Raw genomic sequence first — 27519 nt, 5'->3', positions numbered from 1 at the left:
CAATTTGTTTTCTGCTACATATTTTTGGTAAAAAAATCACAATAAGCATATTTTGATTGGTTTGCGCAAAAGTTATCGCGTTTACTAACTACGGGAAAGATTTTACATTTTTATTGTTTATTTACTAGTAATGGCGGCGATCTGCGATTTTTTTTTGCGGGACTGCGACATTGCGGCGGACAGATTGGACCCCTAACTTGACATTTTTGACACTTTTGGGGGTACCAGTGACATTACTACAGTAATCAGTGCTAAAAATATGCACTGTTACTGTAATAATGACACTGGCAGGGAAGGGGTTAACTTTATTGGTGATCAAGGGGTTAAATGTATGCCTCATGCTTACTGACGTGTGTGGGGGGAGGGGATTGTGCTGAATCCTGTAATCTGTGACTGTCTGTCACATAGGAGATCTGCCCACTTTGTTTAAACAAGTGGACAGATTTCCACACTCGATCCCAGACGATCACCGCCGCTCCTCCCCTGGCCCGACTCCCGCTGTGTCTGGGAGGTCTACGTCACTGGACGATAACGAGCCACTTTGCCGCAGTACCCTTAAACGTGAGCAGTCGGCAAGTGGTTAAATGCAGTTACAACTATCCCGAGCTCTTAGACCTCCACAACAGTATAAATGACAAAAGCCAATAAAAAACAACTCCTAAATACATCCCGTAAAACATTTTAAAGAGACAACGTTACGGGAAAAAGTGGGGAGGGCAAACTGCTGAAGATGTAATATACCTGCAACATCTTCCCAAACCTTCCTGTAAATTCTTGGCTTTGACAGGCAAAGCTCCAACACATCCAAGGATTGCCTAGGCTTGCTGCAAAGCCTTACCCCTACATATTACTATTGTTAAATCACTATGTTGTGTAACCTCACTAGCCACTAGGAATGTACAGTACAGGGGGTATTCGTCAATGGCAAGAAGGTTTGGGGGACTGCTTGAGGTATGTGCAGGTACCTCTAGGTGCCTGAAAACAAACAAAAATAGTTATCCCACTTTCACCCCAGTGGTAATGACCCTTATTTATTAAAGGAGTAGGGTATGTGAATTTTACTCATTATAAGATGAAACAAAGTCAAAATTCCCTTTGCAAAGAATGCCTGGTTGTGCGAGTTAAAAAAAAAAGATTTTCGATTGCTTATGATTGGATGAAAGTTCCCCTTGCAATGAGAAAATTGAACTTTTCGTTGCACATGATTGGGTATTCTTTGCAAAGCGAGTTTTCACTTTTTTTTTTTACCTCATCTACTGAGATATGTGAAATCTTACTTTGCAAAGTGTAAAGTTCCTTTAAAAGTGAATGGGCTATATTTCTTTCGTAAATAAACCTAGTGTCTATTTAAAACTTTTAACATGGCAGTTTTTGTTCTCATAGTACACATGTGCTACAGTTCTGTGTATAAAAACCATAGCCAAACAGCGGATAACACCATCAATCTACTATAGCCATCTTTTTTTTTTTTTAATAAGGATCCTTATCTTAGTGTGCTAGTTTTTTTAAATTTTGCTTATTGACCATGCATATTTGTATGCATACATATTTTGATTTAAAAAGGATTGTTTTTATTATATGCAGATATTTAATGTAGACAAATATGTACATTTTTAACATCCATTAGTCAAAACCGTTACCAACAAGCCTGTTTATGGGAAGTCGACCAACGGCCATAGATGGACTGATATTGGGCCAGTCCCTGCTCAAATGGCCAAATTTTGAACCCCCTATGGCCAGCTTAAGAGATGATGATACCTCTTCATGAATTTATTAAGAACATTCCCTTTTTACTCATTTAAATGGACACCTGGACTTTAATAGAATTATTGCTGGAATCCAAAATCTGGGTACATAAGCTTTCATTAAGGTGGTATCAAAAAGTTTTTCGAGACTAGCTCTGTTTACAAGAAACTACTTTATTTATCCACATTTACACACTATCACCTTCAAAATAGTCCCCTTGCACAGCAATACAACGCTCCTGCCACTTCTGCAATGTGTCCTGGAAGTCTTCTTTTCGAAGCGTGTCAAGCACGTTCTGCTATTTGCGCTTGGAACAAAACAGCGACCTTTAAACTGGATCTTCATCTTCGGGAAGAGGGTGAAGTCCGCAGGAGCCAAATCTGGTGGGTAGGGTGGATGCGGAAGTGAGATCATGTTGTTTCTGGCGAGAAACTCACGTTCCAATGTATACAGGACAATGTTTTTTGACACACTGACTTATGAAGGTCGGTGCTCCCTGTGATTGTGCATGCAGCCTTGTGCTGCCATGTGTTGGTGTGTTACAAACTAGTCTCTAAACTTCTTGATAGCACCTTGTATATTCCTCAATAGCCAGAGCAGATGTTAATCCAGTTTGTTTGTACCTAGAACCTTTCCAAACCATCACCATCACAAGTGTAGCCGTGACATCATAAACATGCTGCACATGACTTGTACAGACAGCAGAGCTGTAGGATGGACTCAGCAGACCCACCCACTACAGGCTGCCTGCATAAAACTACACTAAGGGGTGGGTAAAGGACCAGTCGCCCTGCAATAGGACAGATAGCAGCAGTGACTGGTCTTTATTGTAGGAAACTCCTACAGTGAGGTAAAGTTTCACACTGGATTAATGCTTAGATCTGGAAAAAATACACAAAGCAAACCAAGACACATGTTCATATTTAGACAATATTTGCTAAATCCCAGAGTTCAACTTTAAAACAGATTGTTTGTCAGCCAGATCATATCCACATGCCAGATTGAAATTTAAAGCTGAGATCTGTACCTTTCTTGCAGGGGAATATGTCCATCTTCCATTAGTTTTCAAACAATTGCGAATGGAGGGATTCACAGTCCAACGGTGGTTAAACAGATATGACGAGGGCCTCGAGAAACTAATGCAATGGGTTGTAGAGGTAACTTTTTTCTATACAAATGAGCATGTATCCAAATATTAAACATTATATTTAGAGAAAAAATGTTATACTTTGTGATAGATTGGGAAAGTATGCCTTATGGGTTTTCGGTTGCTGGCTATGTCACTACTGGGGAGATTTCCTCTCACTTTTTAGCAGAACAGGAAGTGATGTGAAATCTTTCCAGCAGGGATACAGTAAACACAAAAAAGTTTCTGCAGAATGAAGAAGGGTTTGAATGCCTTGCAAAGTTTATTTTGATGTGCATGCCCTAGTGGTATTTCCTTACTTCCTGTTCTAATGTTACAGAAACAGGAAGTAAAGTGATAAATACTTGAAATAAATGTTAACTCCTCCAGACCATTTAAAAAATGTGAGAATTAAGCGTTAGCTGTGGCAAAATGTTAAAGTGGACCCAAACTTAAAAAGTAAAGATTTGCTATAATATGTTATATGATAACATATAGAAATATGAGTTGGGCCTAAGCCATAAAAATTTACCTTTTGTCTTCAATTCCTCCTGAAAATAGCATTGCCCTTCCTGTGCCTACTGCCTCTAGCTCTATCAACGTATTGTAACATTTCAACTCACTGCTGCCTATGTCCGCTAGTCTCATGGTATTTGGGGTGAGATTTGGTGATGTCAGTCCTGAGACGTGTCAGTGTTCTCCTTGCTGCATTGAAAGCTGCAGTGGAAAGATCTTCCTGCTTCTATTTCATTTGTTTTCTGAGCTGTTCATACTGCTGCTTGATTTTTTCTCCATCAGTCTTTAAACCAAAAACTATCAGTGAGGCAGCTCTGACATGGGAAACCAAAGTTCTTCCTGTACCGATGTGGCTGCCCCCCCAAAGAGACACAACATGGTATGTCAGTCCTGGGAAAAAGATCAGCTGAAGAGAGACCATAGACAATGCTAGTGCCTAGTCCTTTGCCCTCTACCTTCCTTTCATTGGGCACAGCTTTCACAGTTCAGATCCTCCCTAATATACAATAGGGCTGCATTTGCTCAAATTATAACCAACTCTGTAAACACAATGGCACTAGATTAGCAATATTATTATCTTCAAATATTCTGTTATCTTTGTTGAGTTCTCAACAGATGCTTCCTTTTACTCCAAAACCTTTAAAATATTAAAAATCCTGCCCCATACTTTAAACTGGACAGTTATACACTCAGGGGTCTATTTATAAATGTTTTCACTCAGCTTTTATCCAGGACTGAATACTTTCTAACTATATTCAATTTGTAAAATGTTGTAAAATTGTACCAATCTTAGGTGAAAGTTGTGTGAATCCTGTGTAAGCCCCCATTCACACCGGTACAACATGTCATGCAATTTGACAGGTCCAAATCGCATGACAAGTCGCACGCTATTGTTGGCAATGGACCTGTTCAAATCGGTGCGACTCTGACTATGCAGTGCAGCACTGATTTGAAATAAATGTTCCTGCACAATTTTTTGCAATATCAGGTGCGACTTGCATAGAAGTCCCACAGATATCAGTCAACTCACACCTGAAATCGCACTGACTCGCCGCTTTAAAATCGTCCGACTCCAAGTAAAGTCGCACGATTTCAAAGTTGGCTTCAATGTGAATAAAGGCTAAAAAGCCCCTAAATTTTACAGGGTATTTCCACATTAATGCTAAAGCTCTGTCAGCACCTCAGTACAGCTGGAATGTGCATGTCGGCATGTGTGTTAGCACAACACATGAAAATGCATGTGTTGTGCGTTGAAGTGCTGCAGTGCTGTTAGATCATTTTGTTCAATAAAGGTTTATTATTTTCAACAAGCTGAATGATGCATGGTAAAGAAAATAAATGCGCATGCTTACAGAAGCCAACGTAACATTGAAGAACAACATAACAAGGCATTACGTGTTGCAGTTAGATCCTAATGGAACCCGAACGCACCTTGCCCACACATATTCATTAGTGCATCACAACACACAGTTACACAATACATGGAGGTGCACTGCCTTTAAAAAAACAGTGCATACACCTTGTTTGTTGCATTTCAGTGTGCAAATGAATGGCCGGCCCTATGCCAGGCACGTTAGTGCACAAAGTAATGCCCATTAACACACTTCATGTTATTGCACCACAAAGGTGTGAATGTAGCCTAATGTGTCATTTCATGGTTTTAGTGACATAGGGGTTGATCTACTAAAGGCAAATAGACTGTGCACTTTTGAAAGCGCAGTTGCACTCTGCAAGTGCAGTTGCTCCAGAGTTAAGTAAATAAGATAAAGCTTCACTTTCCAAAATATAGCCAATCATGTACAAGGAAAAACAAACAAACAGCATTTGCTATCACATGATTGAGATGCATGGCAGGTCAAGGTACCTGCCATGCATGTATGGGGCCGTGGCATGATAAAAAAAAAAAAAATGTAGTATGTCAAACAATATGATTGGTGGTTTAAATAAGGGTCAAGATTGGTCAATAAGGTGACAAGCTAATTGGCTAAGATACACAGTTCAGGGATTGGACAGTTTTCAAACCTTGAAGTGAAAATTTTGCCTATATAAACTACTGCAGCAACTGACAAAAATCAGTTGCCGGGAGCGGAGCAAGAGAATTCGTCCCTCCCTCCCTCCTTTATATTTGTTTTATTCTGTTCAATGTATGGGTTGGTGTTTTTTTTAGTGGTTTACAACTGGGTAGTTCGAGTTTTTTGACTGGACTACATTTTATGTGAATGTACATGGTTAGTTCGAGCCTTTGGGCTGAGCTAAAATATTTTGGTTGTCATTATAAAATATTTAATAAATGGCCAAGGCCCATTATACCATTGCAAGTCCAAGTGTTAATTTTGTCTTTATTTATAAATAGTAATATAAGATGTTTGCTCTGTTATTCTGCCTGCGGCACCATGGATGATGGGTGTAAGTAGAGCTTCTGCTCATTTACTAAGCTCCGGAGCAATTGCACTTTGCAAAGTGCACAGCCTATTTGCCTTTGGTAAGTCCACCCCATAGTTTCCGGCTAAACACCACTATCCACTTCATCAAAATGACTAGCTTGATGGATCAATCGTATAAAGATCTGCAGACTGTACTGACTATTCTGTAGGAAAATTAGTGATTGTAGGAAGAAAAATCTGTATCTACCACCTTAGTGGCCCAATAAAAATTGAAAAATTGTTTCACTGTGACAGATAAAGTGTTTTCAGGAGATAAATAGTTGCTGTTCAGTTGAGTTCGGTGTTGCAACTAGGAATGCCACCTTTTCTGGGAAAAAATACCAGCCTTTTGGTCTTGTTCCTATTATTAACATTGTTAAAAAAATCTAAATTTTTACTGGCCAGACTAGTAAAATACTAGCCAGGTGGCAAACCTAGTTGTAGCAATGGTACCATAAATTAACAAATCTCAGTTGCTATCAGTGATTTACCATATCCATCTATAGCCAACCAAGTAGGTGTTTGCATATCCAGTGGATTTGACCAAATTTACTGTACAGGTGCATCTCATAAAATTAGAATATCAGCAAAAAGTTAATTTATTTCAGTAATTCAATTTAAAAAGTGAAACTCATATATTTTTTATATAGATGCATTACACACAGAGTGATATATTTTAAGCATTTCTTTCTTTTAATTTTGATGGTTATGCTTGTGAAAACCCAAAATTCAGTATCTCCGAAAATTTGATTATTACAAAAGACCACTAAAAAGGGTTTTAATACAGAAATGTTAGCTTACTGACAAGTATGTCTATTTACAGTATAGTATGCACTATACCAATACTTGGTCGGGGATGCTTTTGCATGGATTACTGCATCAATGCTGCGTGGCGTGGAAGTGATTAGCCTGTGGCACTGCTAAGGTGTTATGGAAGCCCAGGTTGCTTTGATAGCACCCTTCAGCTCATCTGCATTGTTGGGTCTGGTGTTTCTCATCTTCCTCTTGACAATACCCCACAGATTCCCTATAGGGTTTAAGTCAGGCTGAAATCCGTATCTCCATAAAGCTGGCCAGCAGAAGGAAGCATAAGGATCTCTAGAATTTTCTGGTAAAGGGCTGTGCTAACTTTGGACTTGATAAAACAAAGTGGACCAACACCAGCAGATGACATGGCTCCCCAAATCATCCCGGATTGTGGAAAATGTTGCACTTCATTTGGAAATGAAGGTCCCAGAGTATGGAGGAAGAGTGGAGAGGCACAGAATCTAAGTTGCTTGAGGTCGTGTGAAGTTTCCACAGTCAGTGATAATTTGGGGAGCCATGTCATCTGCTGGTGTTTTATGAAGTTCAAAGTCAGCACAACCCTCTACAAGGAAATTCTAAAGCATGTCATGCTTCCCTATATGTTCCAGCTTTATAGGGATGCTGATTTCATTTTCCGCAGGACTTGGCACCTGCCCACACTGCCAAAAGTATGAATACCTGATTCAATGATTAATGGTATCACTGTGCTTGATTGGCCAGCAAACTAGCCTGACCTAAACCCCATAGAGAGTCTGTGGGGTATTGTCAAGAGGAAGATGAGAGACACCAGATCCAACAATGCAGACGAGCTGAAGGCCATTATCAAAGAAACATGGGCTTCCATAACATCTCAGCAGTGCCACGGGCTGATCGCCTCCATGCCTCACCATATTGATGCAGTAATTTATGCAAAAGGAGCCCCGACCAACTATTGAGTGCATGCTATACTGTACATGGACATACTTTTCAGTAAGCCAACATTTCTGTATTAAAAATCCTTTTTTTATTGGTCTTATGTAATATTCAAATTTTCTGAGATATTGAATTTTGGGTTTTCACTAACCGTAAGCCATAATCATCAAAATTAAAAGAAAGAAATGCTTGAAATATATCACTCTGTGTGTAATGCATCTACATAAAATACATAAGTTTCACTTTTTGAATTGAATTACTGAAATAAATTAACTTTTTGATGATATTCTAATTTTGTGAGATGCACCTGTATATAATATATTAACCTTCCTAGCAGTATTACCGAGTGTGGCTCGGGGTTAAATTTCAGTGCCAAAAGCAGTAACCCCGAGCCACACTCGGGGTACCGCTAGGAAGATCGCTGGATCCTGGTAGAGGGGTTACTTACCTTGTCACCGGAATCCAGCGATGTATCCTGGCAGTGTGTGGCGGCGGAGCTTCCTCCCGATCCTCTGTGTGCCCCGGCTTCCGTCTCCGGGGGGTGGAACCGGCGGCAAATTCAAATGGAAAACACACCAAACACACTGATACAATGCAAAATAAAATAAATTCACATTAGTTTGCCCCCCAGTGCCCTTTCCTGCTGTTTTACTGTACTTTTTATGTGTATATATATATATATATATATATACAGTATATATATATATATATATATATATATATATATATATATATATACAGTATATATATATATATATATATATATATATATATACATACATACATACTTTAACTTATTTATAGTTTTTTATTATATTATAATTTATAATTTTGTGTTTCAAACTTTATCATACCCAAGATGTTATAAAGAAGAACGCACAGTAAAAAAATAATAATATGTAAATAGTTGGTTTGGACTGCTCATTCTTAAGAATTACATGCAAAATAATTGTACCGCTTTCAGCACCTAAAATCTGAAAGAATCATACCGCCAGGGAGGTTAAAGTGCTATAAAAATGTAAAGAATAATACATTTTTTAAAGCCTTTCTCCAGCCACAATATATTTAGTATTGGAGAGAGTAATAAAATGTTGGCATTTCTGGCAGGTTTTATTTCTGCTTGTGACTCCCAGTGGGGAGATTTTACTTCACATCCTGTCACTGTAATACCATGACAAAAAATGGGAAACGTTGTCCCTGAAAGAAACACACAGTAATAAAAACATTGTTTTTGTCTGTTCTTGACAGATTGTTTACTCTGATAATTGTTTTTGATCATTAACTAACATATTACATGTCTTACCTGTACAAATCAGTACAACAGTGACTCATTTGTGGTTATTTGTCATTTCACAGGGGAAGTTGAAGTACCATGAACACATCACTAAAGGCTTTGACAACATACCCTCTGCATTTATTGGAATGCTGAAAGGAGATAACATTGGCAAAGCAATAATAACAGCAAAGTAATGTCATTATGCATTGTCTGCAGAAAGTGACAAACACTGATTGATGTTCAGCAACAGATGCTTTCTCTATGATAGGGCCATTTTATAAAGATCCTAATTGCTGTTTTCCTGGTTTATTTTCATTATCTGGATTCAGAAAATTTTACCTGGTAATAAAAATGTTCTGGGTAATATCCCACTGATCTATCTGTATTTTAACAAAAAATAATTTTTTATTTTATTATCAAAAATTATCTGTTGAAATCTTTTTTGCAAATAAATTTTAAGTTTTTAAAATTGTTTTTATCCTAAGGATTTTATTTGAAATTGACATCACCCTAAATGTATGTTAATCTGTTCCATTTGGTGAACAGGTGGCATATTATTTTACATTTAGATTTTTTTCACCAGCACATCAACTTTCTTTACCCTGTATTTGACAATGCAGATCACTGTCCCAAGGTTTTATGACCAATAACAAACAAAAGTATTCAATAAAATTATTTTGGAAAAAAAAAAAAAAGTAAAACATCAAGTAAACAAAAAAGTACAAAAGTGAAACAAAAAGCAATTATTTAGGCAATTTTTATAAATGGGCACCTTAAATAAAAATTTTTTTCTTTATTACCAAAGTTTATTGTATGTATTTTGCGTGTCACACATCTAGAATAACCTACAAAAGATCAGCACTTCATTGTGTCTTCATTAATTATACTGGCCTTTTGTATACGGATTCATGTTTTAAAACGAATGCATGAAAAAGCTAACTTGCCAAATTTATGTTACATATACAATTACCAGTAAACACTACTCAAATTAAATTATTCAGGTGTACCTATGGGACATTAACAGAAGCTGTCACATATCGGTTGCAATGTGATCTTCCCCACTTCCGAGAGATGGCGCTGCGGCGATTTCCCTCGGAAGTTTGGCCCCCTCCTCCTTCCCCCACCACCGAGCCAATCCGAATTCACAGCGCGCTTCGCGCATGCGCATTAGGGACCCGCCCATAAAGCTGCAAGGCTTCATAGCTGGGATCCCTCACCGGCAATGGCGGCGGCAGCACCCGAATCAGTGAAACTGCTATAGTTTCTTCACCTGGGAGAAAGAACTTTTGCACAAAAGACTTCTGTTAAAGCCAGGGGTTGCTACCTGGAGGGGGTAAACTTCTATTTCACAGAGACACCCTGCTAAGGCCCCTTTCACACTTGTGTGACTTGTCCTGCGATTTGGGACTGCAAAGTCGCATGACAAGTCGTACTCTATGATTTCCAATGAGTACCGTTCATATCTGTACGACATCCAATCACAACAACTTCAAAGTAGTCCCTGCACTACTTTGGTCTGATTTTAATGCGTTATGAGGCCCAGATCTGTGTCATGGGGCCTGTCTTGAGAGAGCCATCCCCCTTCAGCTAGAAGAGTCAGTGGACGGGTGTCAGTAACGGGGATGCTAGAGTGTCCTGAAGATAGTCCATCAAGTCTGTTGCTGGAGAGAGAGCAAGAAGACTTAACCCCTTCCATACAAGTTGCAGTATGGTTAAAGCAGTGTGACTGTATCCACAAGTAACCTGGTGAGGCCAAGTGAGAGTTGTCTTTGTCAACTATAAATAGTTCAAGCTGGAGTATCCCACTACTCCCTTCTCCCATCCAAGTTCCACAATAAATGCCAAAAACCAAAACCCCTGGACTGTTTATTGAGTAACGAGCCATTGGGAGTAGGGATGGATGTGTGAACTGTCCTTAAATGACTGCCTGCAGGTAATCAGAGGAGACCCAAGAAGTCATCACACAGCAAGCCCTACGGGGACAGTGCTACATTTGCAAGGAAAAGGTATCAGTCAAATACACTTTCTCCTGTGCATTCCCCCCAGGGGCCCTTTTCATTACTATGGATGATTTTTATCACCACCAATAACTCCCCCTTAAGCTGCAAAGGCAGCAGATTGGGGTGCACATAATATGCTGAAGCTACAATGCTTTGTATTGCGGTGGGCCTAAATTTATCCCCACTGTCACGCTGGGTGGTCAAAAGCAACCGCCAAGGGGGGCCTGGCTTGCGAGCACTCGAGATGGCAGCTTAAGCCGAGAGCTTTCCATGGCTGACCAGAGAACAGCAGCATCCAGACAGAAACCCAGTGACTCCCAGGCTCCAAACTACCCTCACTTGCCCAGAGAACCTCCACCAACAATTTCCTTCACATGGAAAGAAGATTTGTGCCCAAAGAAGCTCGCCACATTCTTCCTCCGGCCAACTCCAGGGAAAGAGAAGATCCAAGATGGTGCCGCAGCTCGGGCCTCGCGCTCTTCTTCATCCTACATGGACCTCCCTGATGCAGATCCAGAGGAACAAATTAATGGATTGACACCCAACTGCCCTCACCCCTCTCCCCTTACTAGCCTGGTGCCTCACAGCCCAGCCAAAGCCAGGATGCGGATGGATTCTCCCCACCAGGCCGCAGGCACAGTGAGTACAGAGTTCCTATAGAAAAGAAGGGGGTTTTTGGTTGAGCTGACCCTTGTGTGCCATAATCCTATTAATTAGAGAAAAAGAAACTCCATGATACAAAACAAGTTTGCTCAGGGAGATAGAGATTTGGTGGACTTTAAAGGCACATATTAAGTAGGCAAAAGACTACCATGGATATAAAAAACATATATTCTTTTATTTAACCAAAGTTTTTTTAAAAAGAACAAAAGTTCAAAACACAGAATTATACAATGACATACATATTATTTGAAATAAGAACATTTATCATATCTATAGGTCAAAATATTAGATATACAGATATTGTAGTAGTTACACTTTGTGAGTATTAGGATAGTGGTCTGAAGAGGTCGACGCGTTTCGCCTTAGCTTCTTCTGGACCTCAGACGCAAATATACAATTTATCTCTTTTAGTAGAAACAGAAACATGCAATTAGTACAAAGCATTTTATGTTACATTTTGTTTCTATATCTTGTATTAGATTGTTAATCAAAAACAACACACCTCTCAAAATGCAGAAAACCATGTGATCCGTGGTCATCAGTATCAGTATATCATATTGATCATAGAGTAATAAAAAATGGGAAGTGAGGAGGGAGAGAGCAAAGGCCCAAAAAACTGGTGGAGTAGGCCACCTATATATATGGGGCAAAGGAAAAACATATGAATCTTAAAAGGGTATCTCAGTATCCTCAAATATTAGTAATGATTTATGTTATATTTACCTCAATTCCCACACTGGAATCTATCGAGGATTCAGGTCGGGATCAGAGCAATGATATGGAGGCTGCTATTGGTTGTATCATGTGAGGGTCTAATAAGAGAAGTAGTGTATATATTTATATTAGTATTCCCATATCTCATCCATTCAATAGAAGTGGAGAGACAAAAACATAAATATATAAAACCACAGGGTTCTATACTTATGAATACATCTCCAAATTGATTCGTTATTAATTACCTTTGTATCCTTCTGTTTAATCTTAGACCATATTGGGACCCAGTCCCCTTATAGCAGTAGATATAGGTGTCTTGTAACGTTGGATGGAAAAATTCCCCCCAGACTTGTAGTATATCCACTAGGATGTAATCAGATAATAGTAGATTATATTCACAAAAAGAGGGTATATATCTCGATTTAAATCCCTTATGTTAATGTATACATTCGTATATATATATATACCTATAGATATTTGTTACTTACATAGTAGAGTATATTCCAGTGTAAAGCAATGGGATTCTAAAATTTACAGCTGAAATAACTTGTGAATATAGTTCCCAGGGATAGAGAAGGAATAGTCATCTGGTTCAAAAGGGGGCGACCTAAGACGTTTTCAATAGAAAAGCATGTCTAAATTAGTTTGAATATATTGCCAGGATTTGGGGTAGGTAGTTTTAAAAAGTTCAAAAAACTTACTGCGCCAAGAGCCTCCATCATCCTGCTCGTATCCCGCCATGTCCTGAGTGTGTGTGCATGTCGCATATATACCTGAAGTGCTCTACGCGCACTTCCGGTGCGCGGAGAGCAACAAACAAACACCAGATCACAATTCATTAGGTAATGATCAGGTATATATGCGACATGCACACACACTCAGGACATGGCGGGATACGAGCAGGATGATGGAGGCTCTTGGCGCAGTAAGTTTTTTGAACTTTTTAAAACTACCTACCCCAAATCCTGGCAATATATTCAAACTAATTTAGACATGCTTTTCTATTGAAAACGTCTTAGGTCACCCCCTTTTGAACCAGATGACTATACCTTCTCTATCCCTGGGAACTATATTCACAAGTTATTTCAGCTGTAAATTCTAGAATCCCATTGCTTTACACTGGAATATACTCTACTATGTAAGTAACAAATATCTATAGGTATATATATATATACGAATGTATACATTAACATAAGGGATTTAAATCGAGATATATACCCTCTTTTTGTGAATATAATCTACTATTATCTGATTACATCCTAGTGGATATACTACAAGTCTGGGGGGAATTTTTCCATCCAACGTTACAAGACACCTATATCTACTGCTATAAGGGGACTGGGTCCCAATATGGTCTAAGATTAAACAGAAGGATACAAAGGTAATAACGAATCAATTTGGAGATGTATTCATAAGTATAGAACCCTGTGGTTTTATATATTTATGTTTTTGTCTCTCCACTTCTATTGAATGGATGAGATATGGGAATACTAATATAAATATATACACTACTTCTCTTATTAGACCCTCACGTGATACAACCAATAGCAGCCTCCATATCATTGCTCTGATCCCGACCTGAATCCTCGATAGATTCCAGTGTGGGAATTGAGGTAAATATAACATAAATCATTACTAATATTTGAGGATACTGAGATACCCTTTTGAGATTCATATGTTTTTCCTTTGCCCCATATATATAGGTGGCCTACTCCACCAGTTTTTTGGGCCTTTGCTCTCTCCCTCCTCACTTCCCATTTTTTATTACTCTATGATCAATATGATATACTGATACTGATGACCACGGATCACATGGTTTTCTGCATTTTGAGAGGTGTGTTGTTTTTGATTAACAATCTAATACAAGATATAGAAACAAAATGTAACATAAAATGCTTTGTACTAATTGCATGTTTCTGTTTCTACTAAAAGAGATAAATTGTATATTTGCGTCTGAGGTCCAGAAGAAGCTAAGGCGAAACGCGTCGACCTCTTCAGACCACTATCCTAATACTCACAAAGTGTAACTACTACAATATCTGTATATCTAATATTTTGACCTATAGATATGATAAATGTTCTTATTTCAAATAATATGTATGTCATTGTATAATTCTGTGTTTTGAACTTTTGTTCTTTTTAAAAAAACTTTGGTTAAATAAAAGAATATATGTTTTTTATATCCATGGTAGTCTTTTGCCTACTTAATATGTGCCTTTAAAGTCCACCAAATCTCTATCTCCCTGAGCAAACTTGTTTTGTATCATGGAGTTTCTTTTTCTCCGAGTACAGAGTTCCATCCTGAACATACCCTCAACATATCCCAGTCCCTCTCCTATGCAAGATCTATAATAACGCTGCCTCCTCTTTTTCTTTCCCTCCTGAAATGTTAAGCGCAGTTGTAGTAACTATTCCAAAACCAGGAAAAGAACCCACATCTCCCAAAAATTGCCACTCAATCTCCCTACTTACTTAAAATTTGAGAAAAAAGTAATGTAGGAACCTCTTCCCCAATCCAAACCAGACTCTTTGGGTCTGGTATGGATTGTGAGGGCTAACCCATTAAAAAAAAAAAATTACGGGGTCCCCCCCAAAATCCATTCTAGACTCGAAGCATGCAGCCCGGCATCCTAAGAAAGGGGGAGATGAGCAAGCACCCCCACCGCCAAACCATACCAGGCCACATGCCCTCAAAATGGGGGGGTGCTTTGGGGTAAGGGGGCCCCCAGATCCCACCCCCATGTTAATGAGTATGAGGTACATAGTACTCCTACTCACTCACCCCCAAAAAAAGGAGTAGTGTAAATAAGGACAGGAGCTCGTTTTTGACAAGTTCTTTATTGAAAAAAAAAATTGTCCCAAGGAGTAGATCCAAAGTCAATCACGATGAATTCCAGCCGCCGACCCCCCCCCCCCCCCCCCCAAAAAAAAAAAAAAAAGGTCCGCACCCAATGCTGGCTTTTGTTGAATGATAGCTTCACCACCTCCCACCGTTAAATACATAGAGAGACGGGGCCACCCGATGATGTCACCGGGTGACCCCGTCCCCTTGTGACATCATTGATCCAGCAAGCCCTGGTGAGTGGCCCTGCCTTTTAGTTTTTTTAGCAATGGGAGGCAGCGTTGGGTGCAGACCTCTTTTTTATGTAAGGGTCAACGGCCAGCAATTGGCGTTGGATCTACATCAGGGAACAATTTATTTTCTTTTCCTTTTTTCAATTAAAGGGCTTGTCAAAAACTGGCTCCTGTCTTTATTTACACTACACTTTTTTTTAATGAGTAGGGGTACTATGTACCCCATACTCATTTACATAGGGTAAGGGGCAGACTTGGTAAAGGGGGCTTCCAGATTCTGATAAGCCCCCCATCTGCAGACTTGCACAACCACTCGCCAGGGTTGTGGGGAAGAGGCCCCCTCGCTCCAAAGCACCCCCCCATGTTGAGGGCATGTGGCCTGATATGGTTCAGGAGGGGGGGACACCATACATCTATTTGTACAGATGAGTCCCAACTGATGTCACAGTGACCCCACACATCTAATAGTACAGATGAGTCCCAGCTGGTGCCACAGTGGCCCCACACATCTATTAATACAGATGAGTCCCAGCTGCTGTCATAGTGACCCCACACATCTATTAGTACAGATGAGTCCCAGCTGGTATAACAGTGACCCCACACTTCTTTTAGTACAGATAAATCCCAGCGGGTGTCACAGTTACCTTATACTTCTACAATTACAGGCAGGTCCCTAGCTGGTATCACAGTAGCTCCACACTTCTATCAGACTAGATGAGACACAAGCTGAGGTGAAAGTAACCCCACACTTCTATAAATACAGACCAGTCCCCATCTGGCAACACAGTTACAGTGACCCTACACCTCTATAGGTACAGAGAGGTCCACAGCCAGGGTCGAAGGGACCCCACACTTCTCAAATTACAGACAGGTCCCTGGCTAGTGTAACAATGACCCAGACTTCTACAGGTACAGACAATTCTTCTGGCGGTGCAACAGTAACTCCACACCTCTGTAAGAACAGTTGGGTTCCCAGCTGGTGTCACAGGGGCCGACATTTTTGTAAGAACACAGAGTTCCCAAGCTGGCAACAAAGTTACCCCAACACTCCTATAAGTATAGACAGGTTGCAACCTGGTGTCACAAGGGCTAGCTTCTGGTATGTACTGGAGGAACTGGGGGGCCTCACCTGACAGCATTACCTTACATCTGTCACCTATTTATTGTTCAAATAATACTGCTGTGTTAAAGCGGAGGTCCGGGCACAGAAACCATTTTTCAACAAACATACCCCCGGGACAGTCAGGGCTAGTACATTTCACAATGGCTAGCCTCTGATCTGTCCCGGTTCGCACTTACCTTTTAGAAGAAATACTCACTTTTAAAACTTCTTCTCCAGCGTTGCCATCTCTGTTGTAGGCAGCTGAAGCCAGCGCGATCCTCTTCGGCGTCCTCTTCCCCCAGAATGCGCCTGCACCGGCCCCTCTCGTCACTTCCGGTGCGGCGCCCAGAAGCTGTTTAGCAGGGAATGCGGCGTCGCCCCGGAAGTGACGAGCGGGGCCGGTGCCGTTGCATTGATTCCTGGGAGCTCCCAGGAATCATCGCAGGACAGGAAGTGACGACGGAGCCGCGGCTCAGAGGGAGGGAGTACACTGAGGTGAGTATTTTCTATCTACAATTACAAGGTGAGTGAAAAAAAAAATGCCTAACTATCCAATTCCTTTTCAGGTAAAGGAGACCAAGCGGATGGGCACAAAAAAAAAGGTAGATTTTGTGCCCGGAACTCCGCTTTAAGCAGTATTTCTGTCTGTGGGTCTTTATTTCCAATATTTGCTTCCCTAACTGCAAACATTTTCTAGGGAATAATATTGATTGCATTTACAAGGATTTTTCCTGATATGCTTCTAACCATCATAAAAGATGAGGTTGTATCGAGTAAATAGATGCCAAATATGTCAATCCTTAAAATTGACTGTGCCCACGAATCACTTAAAAACTATGCTACCCCATATTGTCCATAGGCCACACTTAAGAAGTTTTACAGCTCATAAACTTACCTATAATTTTGCTCACACTCTAGTGTGCACAGCAATATATAAAATGTGTGGCATCAATCATGTTCAAAAAAAATTATTATTTTTTTTTCATTTTATTGAGCTTATATTTTTTTACCTTTATTTAAATTCAAGTGACACTAAACAATATTCTTATTCTCAAAAAGTAATCCATACACTGTTAGATAATTATTCCATTCATAATTCGGCACTCATTTAAATTATATTATATTCAGAGCAAGCTTGCAAAATATATTTGGTTTTATGATTAATCATGCTTGAGGTCATTGTAGCCGTATTAGTGCATTGCGACAGAGACAATTGAGTACTGTCCGTGATACTTTTTTTATTTGCACTAAGGGTCCTTTCACACGGCCGCTCCGCTGCTTTAGTCCACTGCGGGACTTTTTTTTTTTTTTTCACGGAGCGGATGACATTTGTGTCATCCGCTCCGTGTGCCCGCATATCATCCCATCCGTTTGCGGATGATATGTGGACATAATGTAAGTATATGGCACTGCGGATGTCAGCGGATGATACCGCTGACATCCGATTTTCCTTCCTTTCTGTTTTTTACACGGAAGAAAAAATAGGGTTCTGTTCCGTTCCAAAAAACGGAACAGAACTGAAAGGAGGAAAATCGGATGTCAGCGGATGGTATTCCGCTGACATCCACAGTGCCATTCACTTACATTATGTCCGCAAATCATCCGCAAAAAAATAGGATGATTTGCGGACACACGGAGCGGCCGTGTGAAAGGACCCTAACATACAATTTTTCAGGACAAGCTTTCGGGGTATGTCCCCTTCTTCAATTCCAAGCAGTACTGATTCACAAAATGTTAAAAAAAACACAAAATCTCTAAGCCAAAGGAAAAAAAAGAGAAAACCAAAGAAACATAAACAAATTTAACTGGCAATGGTAATAAAACTAGCATAGTTAGTGAGATAAGACAGAGGGAGAGCTGAAGACAGGGGGAAGGTGGGGGGGATAGTCACAGAGGGGGTCGTAAAACTGTAGGATAATGAGTAAGGAAACCCATATCTAAATTTAAGCCATTATTTTTTGTGTCAAAAAGAAGTATCATTCTTAATTCAAAAGTTTTCCTTTCCTGGATAGTTCTGAAATTCCCTTTAAGAACTAAAACATTGAGGTCTTCTATAGTGTGGTCTGGTTGTGAAAAATGATGTCCCACAGGTGTGCAGAAACTATCTTCTTTATGTTCCTTGATGGTATGTCTGTGCAAATTCATCCTCGCTTGCAACTTCTGTCCTGTTTCGTCTACATAAGATCCTTTGTTACATCTTTTGCATTGGATGAGGTACACAACATTACTGGAGGTGCAGTTGTATGATCCTGTTATATTGAAGGTCCCATTTGTGTGTGTGACACTTTTAGACAGATTGATCTGGTTGCACAGTTTGCAGCGTTTTTTGTGGCAGGGTTTGCTCCCATTATTTGCGACTTCATAATCAGAATGAAGTTTTCTGCTGATTCGTTTATGTCTGAGGTTGGGTGGTTGTCTGAAATCCAGTATTGGAGGTTGTTGGAATATTCCTTTCAGAGTTTCATCTTCTGTTATGATGGGTTGTAAATCTTTGATTATCTTTCTTATCCCTTCTAGTCCTGGATTGTATGTGGTGACTAGAGGTACACGGTTATTTGTTTTTTTCTCTTTGTATTGGAGAAGATTTTCTCTTTGGGTTTTCAAGGCTGTGTTTATGCCGGTGTTGATGGTTTTGTTTTTATAACCTTTCTTATGGAAGGAGTTTGCTAGTGTTCTGAGATGTTTATCTCTGTCTTCTGGGTCTGAACATATTCGGTGGTATCTGATGGCCTGGCTGTGTATGATAGCCCGTTTAGTGTGTTGGGGGTAAAAACTGGAACTGTGGAGATAGCTGCATCGGTCAGTCGGTTTCCTGTATATGGAAGTATGAAGCTTGTCATCCCTGATGTATACTGTGGTGTCTAGGAAGTTGACATGCCTGCTAGAAAAATCCATTTTAAGTTTGATAGATGGGTGAAAGGTGTTGATCAATTAAATAAATTGTTTGAGATTTTCCTCACCTTCTGTCCATATGATGAAAATATCATCAATATAGCGATAATATCTGTTTGGCTTATGTTGTATGCTGTTCAGGAATTTGTCCTCCAAATCAGCCATAAATAAGTTTGCATACCGGGGTGTCATTTTACTTCCCATAGCAGTACCCATACAGGAGATAGATGTCATTATTGAAAGTGAAGTAGTTGTGTGTAAGAATGAATTAGATGAGCTGTGTAACATCCTCAGCACTGTATTTGTGGTTTGGTGAGGATGATAAGAATCTGTGACATGCAGCCAATCCATCCTTGTGAGGGATGTTACTATACAGCGATTCTACATCCATAGTGACTAGAAGTGTATTTGGTGGAAATTGTTGTATATTGTTAGGCTTTTTTACCACTACTATTCCTTTAAATATGCTTTTAAAGGTTACAAATGCAGCAATTTAGAAATTGGATGAAAGATTTAGCACTGGGAAACACTTTTTGATATGTAAGTAGTGCATTTTATATACAACTATATAGATCTGACCAAAATGAGGGACAAATGAGAAGGAAAGAGGGACAGTCCCTCGAAATCAGGGACAGTTGGGAGCTATGATTGTTTACTACTGTGTGTGAGCTGTGATTAGACACCAGCGATCACATGGTACCTGGGCCAATCACAGCACCCTTTACCATGTGATAGCTGTGGGCCAATCACAGCATCACAAAAGTAAGCAATGAGTCATACATGGAAGCCATTCATGACAGTTAGCATCACTGTAACAATCAATCACAGTGTAAAAAAAAAATCCCTGATCACCCCCCAGAGTTGTACAGTGTCACTATGGTGACGCTGAACTACTCTGGTGAGAGAATTTAAAAATATTTTAAAAAAGAGAAAATAAAAATTGAAACAAATATTTATTAATTTATTTATTTTATACATAATGTCACCACTCAGTATCCCTGATCTGATCTGATCAATGTCACACCAGTCATATGGTGATGCTGTACTGCACTGGTGACAGTGTGTAAAAAAAAAAAAATGTGAACAAACAAATACATTTTATTTATTTTCTTAATTTTTCAAAATATTATGACAAAAAAATTACAACTTTATGCCTCTTACTAAATACCTTAGAATGTCTACTTTCCAAAAAAAGGGGTAATTTGGGGGGTATTTGCACTGTCCTGGCATTTTAAGGGCCTCAAGAAATAAGATATGCCATCAGTAAATCAGGATTGATCAAATTTCAAACAGATATATTATAGTTTATGGACTCAGACTAAAAAATATACACTGACTTGGGTTATTTGTACAAAGAAGTGTAACAGAATACATTTTGCCCTAAATTTATAAACACTGATTTTTGTTTGCAAAATTTTAAAACGTGTTTTGTTTCTCAACATTTTCAGTATTTTTTTGTTTATATAGCAAAAAATACAAAATCTCAGTGGTGATTAGATACCACCAAAAGAAAGCCTTGTTTGTGAGAAAAAAATATAACAATTTAATTTGAGTACATTGTTGCATGACCATGCAATTGCCAAGTAAAGTAGCACAGTGATGAATAGCAAAAAATGCCCTAGTCATTAACCACTTAAGGACCACCACACGTACATTTACTATGGCAGGGCGGCCCTTAAGCGCAAAATCTCATACCTTTACACAATTTTTAGAAAGGCTCTAGAGGGCCACCCGCGATTGTTCAGGAGAATGACAGAAAGGTGGTCTGCCTATGTAAACAAGTCAGACCGCCGCTCTGTCACACAGGAAGAGAGAGATCTTGTGTTCCTACTAATCAGGAACACGGATCTCTTTCTTTCTGCAGTCAGTTCACCCCCCCCCCCCTCACACAGTAAAAAAGTACTCCCTAGGAGCACACTTAACCCTTTGAGTGCCCCTGGTGTTAACCCCTTCCCTGCCAGTGTCATTTATACAGTAACAGTGCATATATTTAACACTGATCACTGTATTAGTGTCACTGTAATAATGTAATAATGTCGCAGTACCGCTAAAAATCGCTGATCGCCGCCATTACTAATGAAAACACAAAAAAAATAAAAAGTCCATAAATCTATCCCATAGTTTGTAGATGCTACAACTTTTGCACAAACCAATCAATATACTCTGTTTGGGATTTTTTTTTTACCAAAAATATGTAGCAGAATACAAATTGGCCTAAACTGATAAAGAAATTAAAATTTTTAGATTTCTTTATTGGATATCTTTTATAGCAGAAAGTTTTAAATTGTCAGTTTTTTTTTTTTTTTTTATTATAGCTCAAAAAAATAAAAACTGCAGAGGTGATCAAATACCACCAAAAGAAAGCTCTAATTGTGGGAAAAAAAGGACATAATTTTTATTTGGGTGCAACGTCGCACGACCGCGCAATTGTCAGTTAAAGCAGCGCAGTGCCGGATCGCAAAAAGTTACCTGGTCATTAAGGGGGTAAAACCTTCTGGAGCTGAAAAGGTTAAGGGGGTAAAACCTTTTGGAGGTCAAGTGGTTAATGGCCACATACTATAAATATACAGCATTTTTGCTTTTAAACTTTGCTCCATCTAGTGCTCCACTTTTAAACTTGGGCTCTATCTAGTGGTCAAAAAGCACTAGTTACAGTTTTAGCAGTATTTGACTCCTATAGGGTCTCCAAGCTCCTATGAGCCCAGTCTTCAGGAAGAGGAAATAGGAGCCAGCAATCATCTTTGGCACATATTCGGTGAAGAACTTGATCTTTGTTTTCTCTTAGTGGCAGTATCGCTAAAAGGACTGAAATTTACTTGTACCCAGCATCTGCCACGTTCTTAGCAGTATTATACACTATACATTTGTACATAATCTAGTGTTTTCTTTCTTGTTTTGTACCCAGTTTCACTGTATACTGTTCTTAACTATAAAACCTCAAGATTGGTTCACTCCATGTATATCCCTGGGCACCATACAGAAAGCAGAGTGGCAGTGGGGTGCTAGAACACTCTTTGTGTTCCAGCTCCTGGCACTGAATGAGAGAGACTGCATTGTGGGCTGACAGCTCAGTTACCTCCTCCCACAGTACAAGTAAAATCCCAGGCTGGAAAGAGGGAGAGAGTGGCATGGGAGTGTGTGATCACCAATGGGGGTTAACTTTCACTGCTACAGTATAACCACTAATGCCTGGGGAAGGGGGACTTAAAGTGGTTGTAAAGGCTGAAGGTTTTTTTACCTTCATGCATTGCCAGTGAGCCAATGAGAAGAGAGCAGGGGTGGGACCATGTGTCTTATGGGTACGTAAGCGAGCCTGCATCAGTTCCCCCATAGCCAGTGGATTGCTATTGAGGGCACTGGAAAAGGGGGAGGAGCCAGGAGCGCCAGCGGGGGACCCAAGAAGAAGAGGATCGGGGCAAAGCCACTACACAGAGCAGACAAGTATACCATGTTTGTTATCTTTTTAAAAAAAGCCGAACTGGTAATACCAGTTTAACTTTCTCTGCCATGACCACCAATGCAGGGCAGATGGGGGGGAGTTAACTCTCACTGCCACTGACCACCAATGTATGGGGGTAAATTTCATGCAGGGGGGAGGTTAAATTTCACTTCCAATGACTAGCAATGTAGGAGAATTAACTCTCACTGCAACTGTAACCACCAATGCAGGGGGGTTCAGGTTCACCAATAATGGGGGGGGGGTTTATTAATACCAACACCAATGTGGGATTCTAATATTGCACACATTGGGGTTGATTTATTAAAGGCAGATCCACTGTGCATTACAAGTGCACTGCACATGCACTTGGAAGTATACTGAAAGTCCACTTGGAAGTGCAGTCATGTAGATCTGAGGGGAAGATCTGAAATGAGGGGAAGCTCTGCTGATTTCTATCTTCCAATCATGTGCAAGCAAAAATGCAGTTTTTTATTTTCCTTGCATGCCCCCCTCAGATGTACAGCGACTGCACCTCCAAATGCACTTGCAGTGCACTTATAGTGCACAGTGAATTTACCTTTAGTAAATAAACCCCACTGACACCAATGCTGGGTGTTGGTATTGCAGATGGGTCAAAGTTTTTGGGTGTTGAGGTGTGAAAATGTGCTGCTATTGTGCAGCCCTGTGGAGGTGTCAGAGCCACACTTGAGGCCCTCTTTTATTTCAAATTGACCACCACTGGTATATATTATTGGTGGATAGGGGGGTTATAGCTTCATGTCAAACTGCACACTGGCCACGAGCATGCTTCTTCTCCTAGAAAGTATGACTACATAGTAACTACTTTATTAGGACATGCAGATTTTTTCCTACTTTTTTTTCTTGTCAAACCAGTCACATATCTTGTAAACTACATACATTTCACTGATACTGAAAGGAAACATTAAAAATACGCTCATTGAGAATTTTTTTGTCAAAGACATGTAGCTAAATACATTTTGGCCTAAATATATGACAAAAATTGAATATATTGGATATTTTTTAACTGTCAAAGTAGAAAATGTAAATTTTTTTGCAAAATTTTCGCTCATTTTTTTATTAATATCGCAAAAAATGAAAAGCGCAGAGGTGATCAAATACCACCAAACGAAAGCTCTGTTTGTGGGGAAAAAAAGGACATAAATTTTGTTTGGGTATGACTGCGCAATTGTCAGTTAAAGTCACGCAGTGCCAAGTTGCAAAAAGTGGCCTGGACGTAAAGCAGGAAAATCCTCCGGTGGTAAAGTGGTTAAATGTGGTCAAAACACATTTTTTTTAATGGATAGCTATTTTATTATAAATGCATAGGCACATATGACTTTTTTTTTTCTTTACGATTCAATTATGGTTTATTGAAGGTAATCTGTCCGAGCAGAAGTAAGGTGGCTGTCACTGCCGATTTGTTTTTAAAGGCACATTTTTTCAGAACCGTGAGTCATCCATGCAGCCTGCTTTGTAGGTCAGCATAATGGGAGTCAAGGGAGCATAATGGGGCCCCCAGACAAGACCGCAAAAGTAGCTACCGTGTTTTTTTTTTCTATGAATGAAAATCTACACTTTGATAATTGCTTTCCCAATGTTCTCTCCCTTGAGCATTCCTATGAATCCCGCTGGCATGTTCTCAAATCCATTGGTGATGTGTTCGCGATATTTCAATTTGCCCTGAAAAAAAAAATGTGAACAGCTTATGTCACCTTTTAAATATACAATTAAAAATAATATATATATTTTTTTTTAAAAGGTACTGTATTAAAGTGTATATAAACTCCAATGATATTATAATCTCTGTCATTTTAAATGTTGTGTAAAATTGAATGAAATTAATAAAAGTTATAATGTGGAAAAAAAAAAACTCCAACAATAAACTTCTTTTATTTGTGATATCTGTTAAATACAAAAACGAGAGTAGAAACTCAGTGTATATGCAGGCTTTTTTTAAATTTTTTTTTATTTCATATAATTGCAAACTGTTTATTTTACTGTTCCTCACTTTAAACACTTATACTAATGGAAATCATAAAAAACTGGTGCGGCAAGCAGTAAAAAGTTTAAACTTCACACCGAATTCATTGTAAGGCAAATTTACTTTTAGGACACTGTAATTTTTTTTTCTGAAGTGTCTCAACACTATTTTTTAACACTTCCTGACCAGAACTAACAAATTTTTCCCTCTGCTGTTTAAAGTGTGTGTCTGTGTGTTTTTATCTTCTCATCCTTGCATAATTGAGTGTCTACAGCTGCCACAATCCTCATCACACAGTCCTACCTTCCAAACCTTTGAACTTCAGAATGAGGGATAATTGAGGGACACGTGACGTGGCAAAATGTGGGAGAGGTCCAACTCTTAACAGTGGGAGGGGCTTAAGGGATGTGGTTAAACAAAACCTGGGCTTCCTTGTACCTATAAAATATGCTTTGATTGCATTGTCTGAGCCTAGCTTAAAAAATAACTTCATTAAAATAGTCAGGGACTGTATAGCAACTAGCAACTGTTGAGGCAATTGAACACTTTGGTGAGAAGTATTGTGTATGTAGTGCAGGAGTGTGTAATGCAGAGTGCAGGGGTTAGGGGGTGCTGCAGTCAGTGTCAGGTTTAGGCTACGTAACGCAGACTGCAGGGTCCAGTGTCTTCAAGGTTTAGGAGTATGTATTGCAGAGTGCTGTATTCAGTGATGGGTTTAGGAGTACATAACACACAGAGAGCATGGTCCAGGAGTACATAAGGCACAGACGGCAGTGAACAGGAGTGTAATGCACATATTGCAGGGGACAGGAGTGTTATCCATGGAATGCAGAGGACAGAAGTGTATAATGCATAGTAAGAGCCAGGAGTACAAAAAGGGCAAAACTCCCCCACCCCATCTAGGACTTATCTGCACTCCCCCTGATGACAAATCCTCTCTCCTCCTCCGAGAACAAATCCTCCCAGGCAAATTCTCCCCCTCAAAACACAAATCATTCTTCCCCCTAGTACCCCTTTCAAAAAAAGATTCTCTTCCATCCCCTAAATCCTCCATCCCAGCACAACCCCCAATTCTAAAATAAATCCTCCCCCACCCAATCCCCCCCGTCATATTACCCCCAGCACAACCCCCCCCCCCAATCTCTCTTTCCAGCACAACAAATCCCCCCGAATAACTTCTTCCAGCAAAAATTCTCTCCACTCTTCAAGCCTAAATCCCTCTCCTAGCACAGATCCTCCTCCTCCCTGCATAAATCTTTTCCCAACTTCTAGCACAAATCATCTCCCCCAAATCCCCCTTTCCAGCACAGATCCTCTTCCACCCCCCAATCCCCTCCCAACACAAATTCTCTCCCCACTTCTAGTATGAAGCCACCCTACTTCTCCATCCCAGCAAAAACCCTTCTTCCTCCTCTTCAAAACCCTCCAGGACAATCACCACCCCCCACCCCCAAATTACCCTCCTAGAAAAAATCCTGTCCTACAACTCCTTCCAGCACAACCCCCCATCCTGGGTCAAATCCTATTCCCCATCCCCCCAGCACAAATTTTCTTTCTCACAAATTCCCTCCCCCCAGTTCTATCGAAATCCTCCCATCCAGACCCTCCTCCCAGTGCAGACCCTAAAACACAAATCCTCTCTCCTTCTAATATAAATGCATACTTCCCAACTGTTTCAGTTTTAGTGAGACCAGTTTACACCAGAATGGGCTGTGGGAAACCCATGTTCTGTGCTCATTTCCCGCACCATGTTTAAAACTCTTTGCAGTTGCGATCTGAAGTGGGTGTCAATGTTAACTGAAAAGCATCCCAAATGTAGGTTGCAAAAACAATGTGTTTGCCTGCACTGCACAGGATCGCATGGTACAGTAATACCGTGCAATCTGGTTGCTGTGCATTTTTTTTAAAGTAGTGCATGTACTACTCTTGGTGTGTTCTGGCAAAATGTCAGCTCATTAAAATGAATGGGCTAAAATCACACTTGGATTGCATGTGAATTGCACAGGACTATACAATTATGTTCCTGTGCGAATCATGGTGTGAACCAGCCTGGCTCCACTATCTTGCCTGGCAGGGGAGCTTTGGCGCCTAGAGCAATTGCTCCACATCTCTTGCAGGGTTCCTGGGGTTCCAAGGTGCCTCAATTGTCCCCTCTTTGGCAGCTGGTATCTCTTTTTTGGGGGTGGAAGGATACGTGCTAGGGGGCACTTTGGGAGGGGAGAGGACTTGTGCGGGGGCAGATTTCATATCCAACCCCCCCTTCTAAGACAAGTCCTCTCCTCTCTCAAAGTTCCCGCTAGCACATATCCTCCCTACCCCTAAAATCACTACAAGTATTCCTCTTTGTTGCCTGCACACCAGCCTTCCCAGTCACGGTGTCCCCCTCCTCTGCAAAGTCTAATGTATTTTGTGTTTACTACAGACCTCAGAATAGGTGCGGCACATGCAGAGCGGTGCCCCCCCCCCCACCCCCCTCCTCTTCCTGTCTGTGTACAGTCGAGGAGGCAGGTTCAGCTGCTCTGCACTGTAAGTGTGAGAGGCAGCTGGCCGAAAGAGATTCCGGCTGCCATATAGAGATATGCCTTTGGCGGATCCCAGTGCCTGTGCTAACGCACCCCTGCTGTGCAAGTCACTCGAGTCAAGTGCCAAAACTTGTTTTGGCACTGGGCTTCGCTCCGGAACTTTGCCTTGATTCACCGGGACTTTGGGACTTACAGATCCTGGGGATGGTCCTAGCGAATCCGTGACGATTGGTAGGTATGCACAGCGACAGCAGCACAGATCAGATTCTAAGGGGGTGGTTGCAAGGGCAATAAAAATGCCTCT

The 27519-nt window shown here is 40.2% G+C and overlaps 2 protein-coding genes across 4 annotated transcripts in view; one reads left to right on the top strand and one right to left on the bottom strand.

Moving 5' to 3' along the window:
- LOC309553701 (prostaglandin reductase 1-like) overlaps positions 1–9119 on the top strand; it is a 56110-nt gene extending 46991 nt beyond the window's left edge. Inside the window, exons 9-10 of the mRNA XM_082255074.1 lie at positions 2785–2903; positions 8887–9119. Of these exons, the coding sequence (XP_082111200.1) occupies positions 2785–2903; positions 8887–9000 (233 nt within the window). The 3' untranslated portion in view covers positions 9001–9119. The remainder of the gene's footprint in view (positions 1–2784; positions 2904–8886) is intronic.
- Positions 9120–24213: 15094 nt separating this feature from the next.
- LOC309553690 (prostaglandin reductase 1-like) overlaps positions 24214–27519 on the bottom strand; it is a 73996-nt gene continuing 70690 nt past the window's right edge. For all 3 annotated transcript variants that reach the window (XM_082255043.1, XM_082255041.1, XM_082255042.1), the window contains one exon: positions 24214–24392. In XM_082255043.1, the coding sequence (XP_082111169.1) occupies positions 24282–24392 (111 nt within the window). In that variant the 3' untranslated portion in view covers positions 24214–24281. The remainder of the gene's footprint in view (positions 24393–27519) is intronic.

The sequence above is a fragment of the Pelophylax lessonae genome, assembly GCF_965119305.1.
Source record: "Pelophylax lessonae genome assembly, chromosome: 1".
NCBI classification, from domain to species: domain Eukaryota; kingdom Metazoa; phylum Chordata; class Amphibia; order Anura; family Ranidae; genus Pelophylax; species Pelophylax lessonae.
The sequence above is the reverse complement of the archived record's forward strand: the minus strand, read 5'-3'. Positions and strand labels throughout refer to the sequence as shown.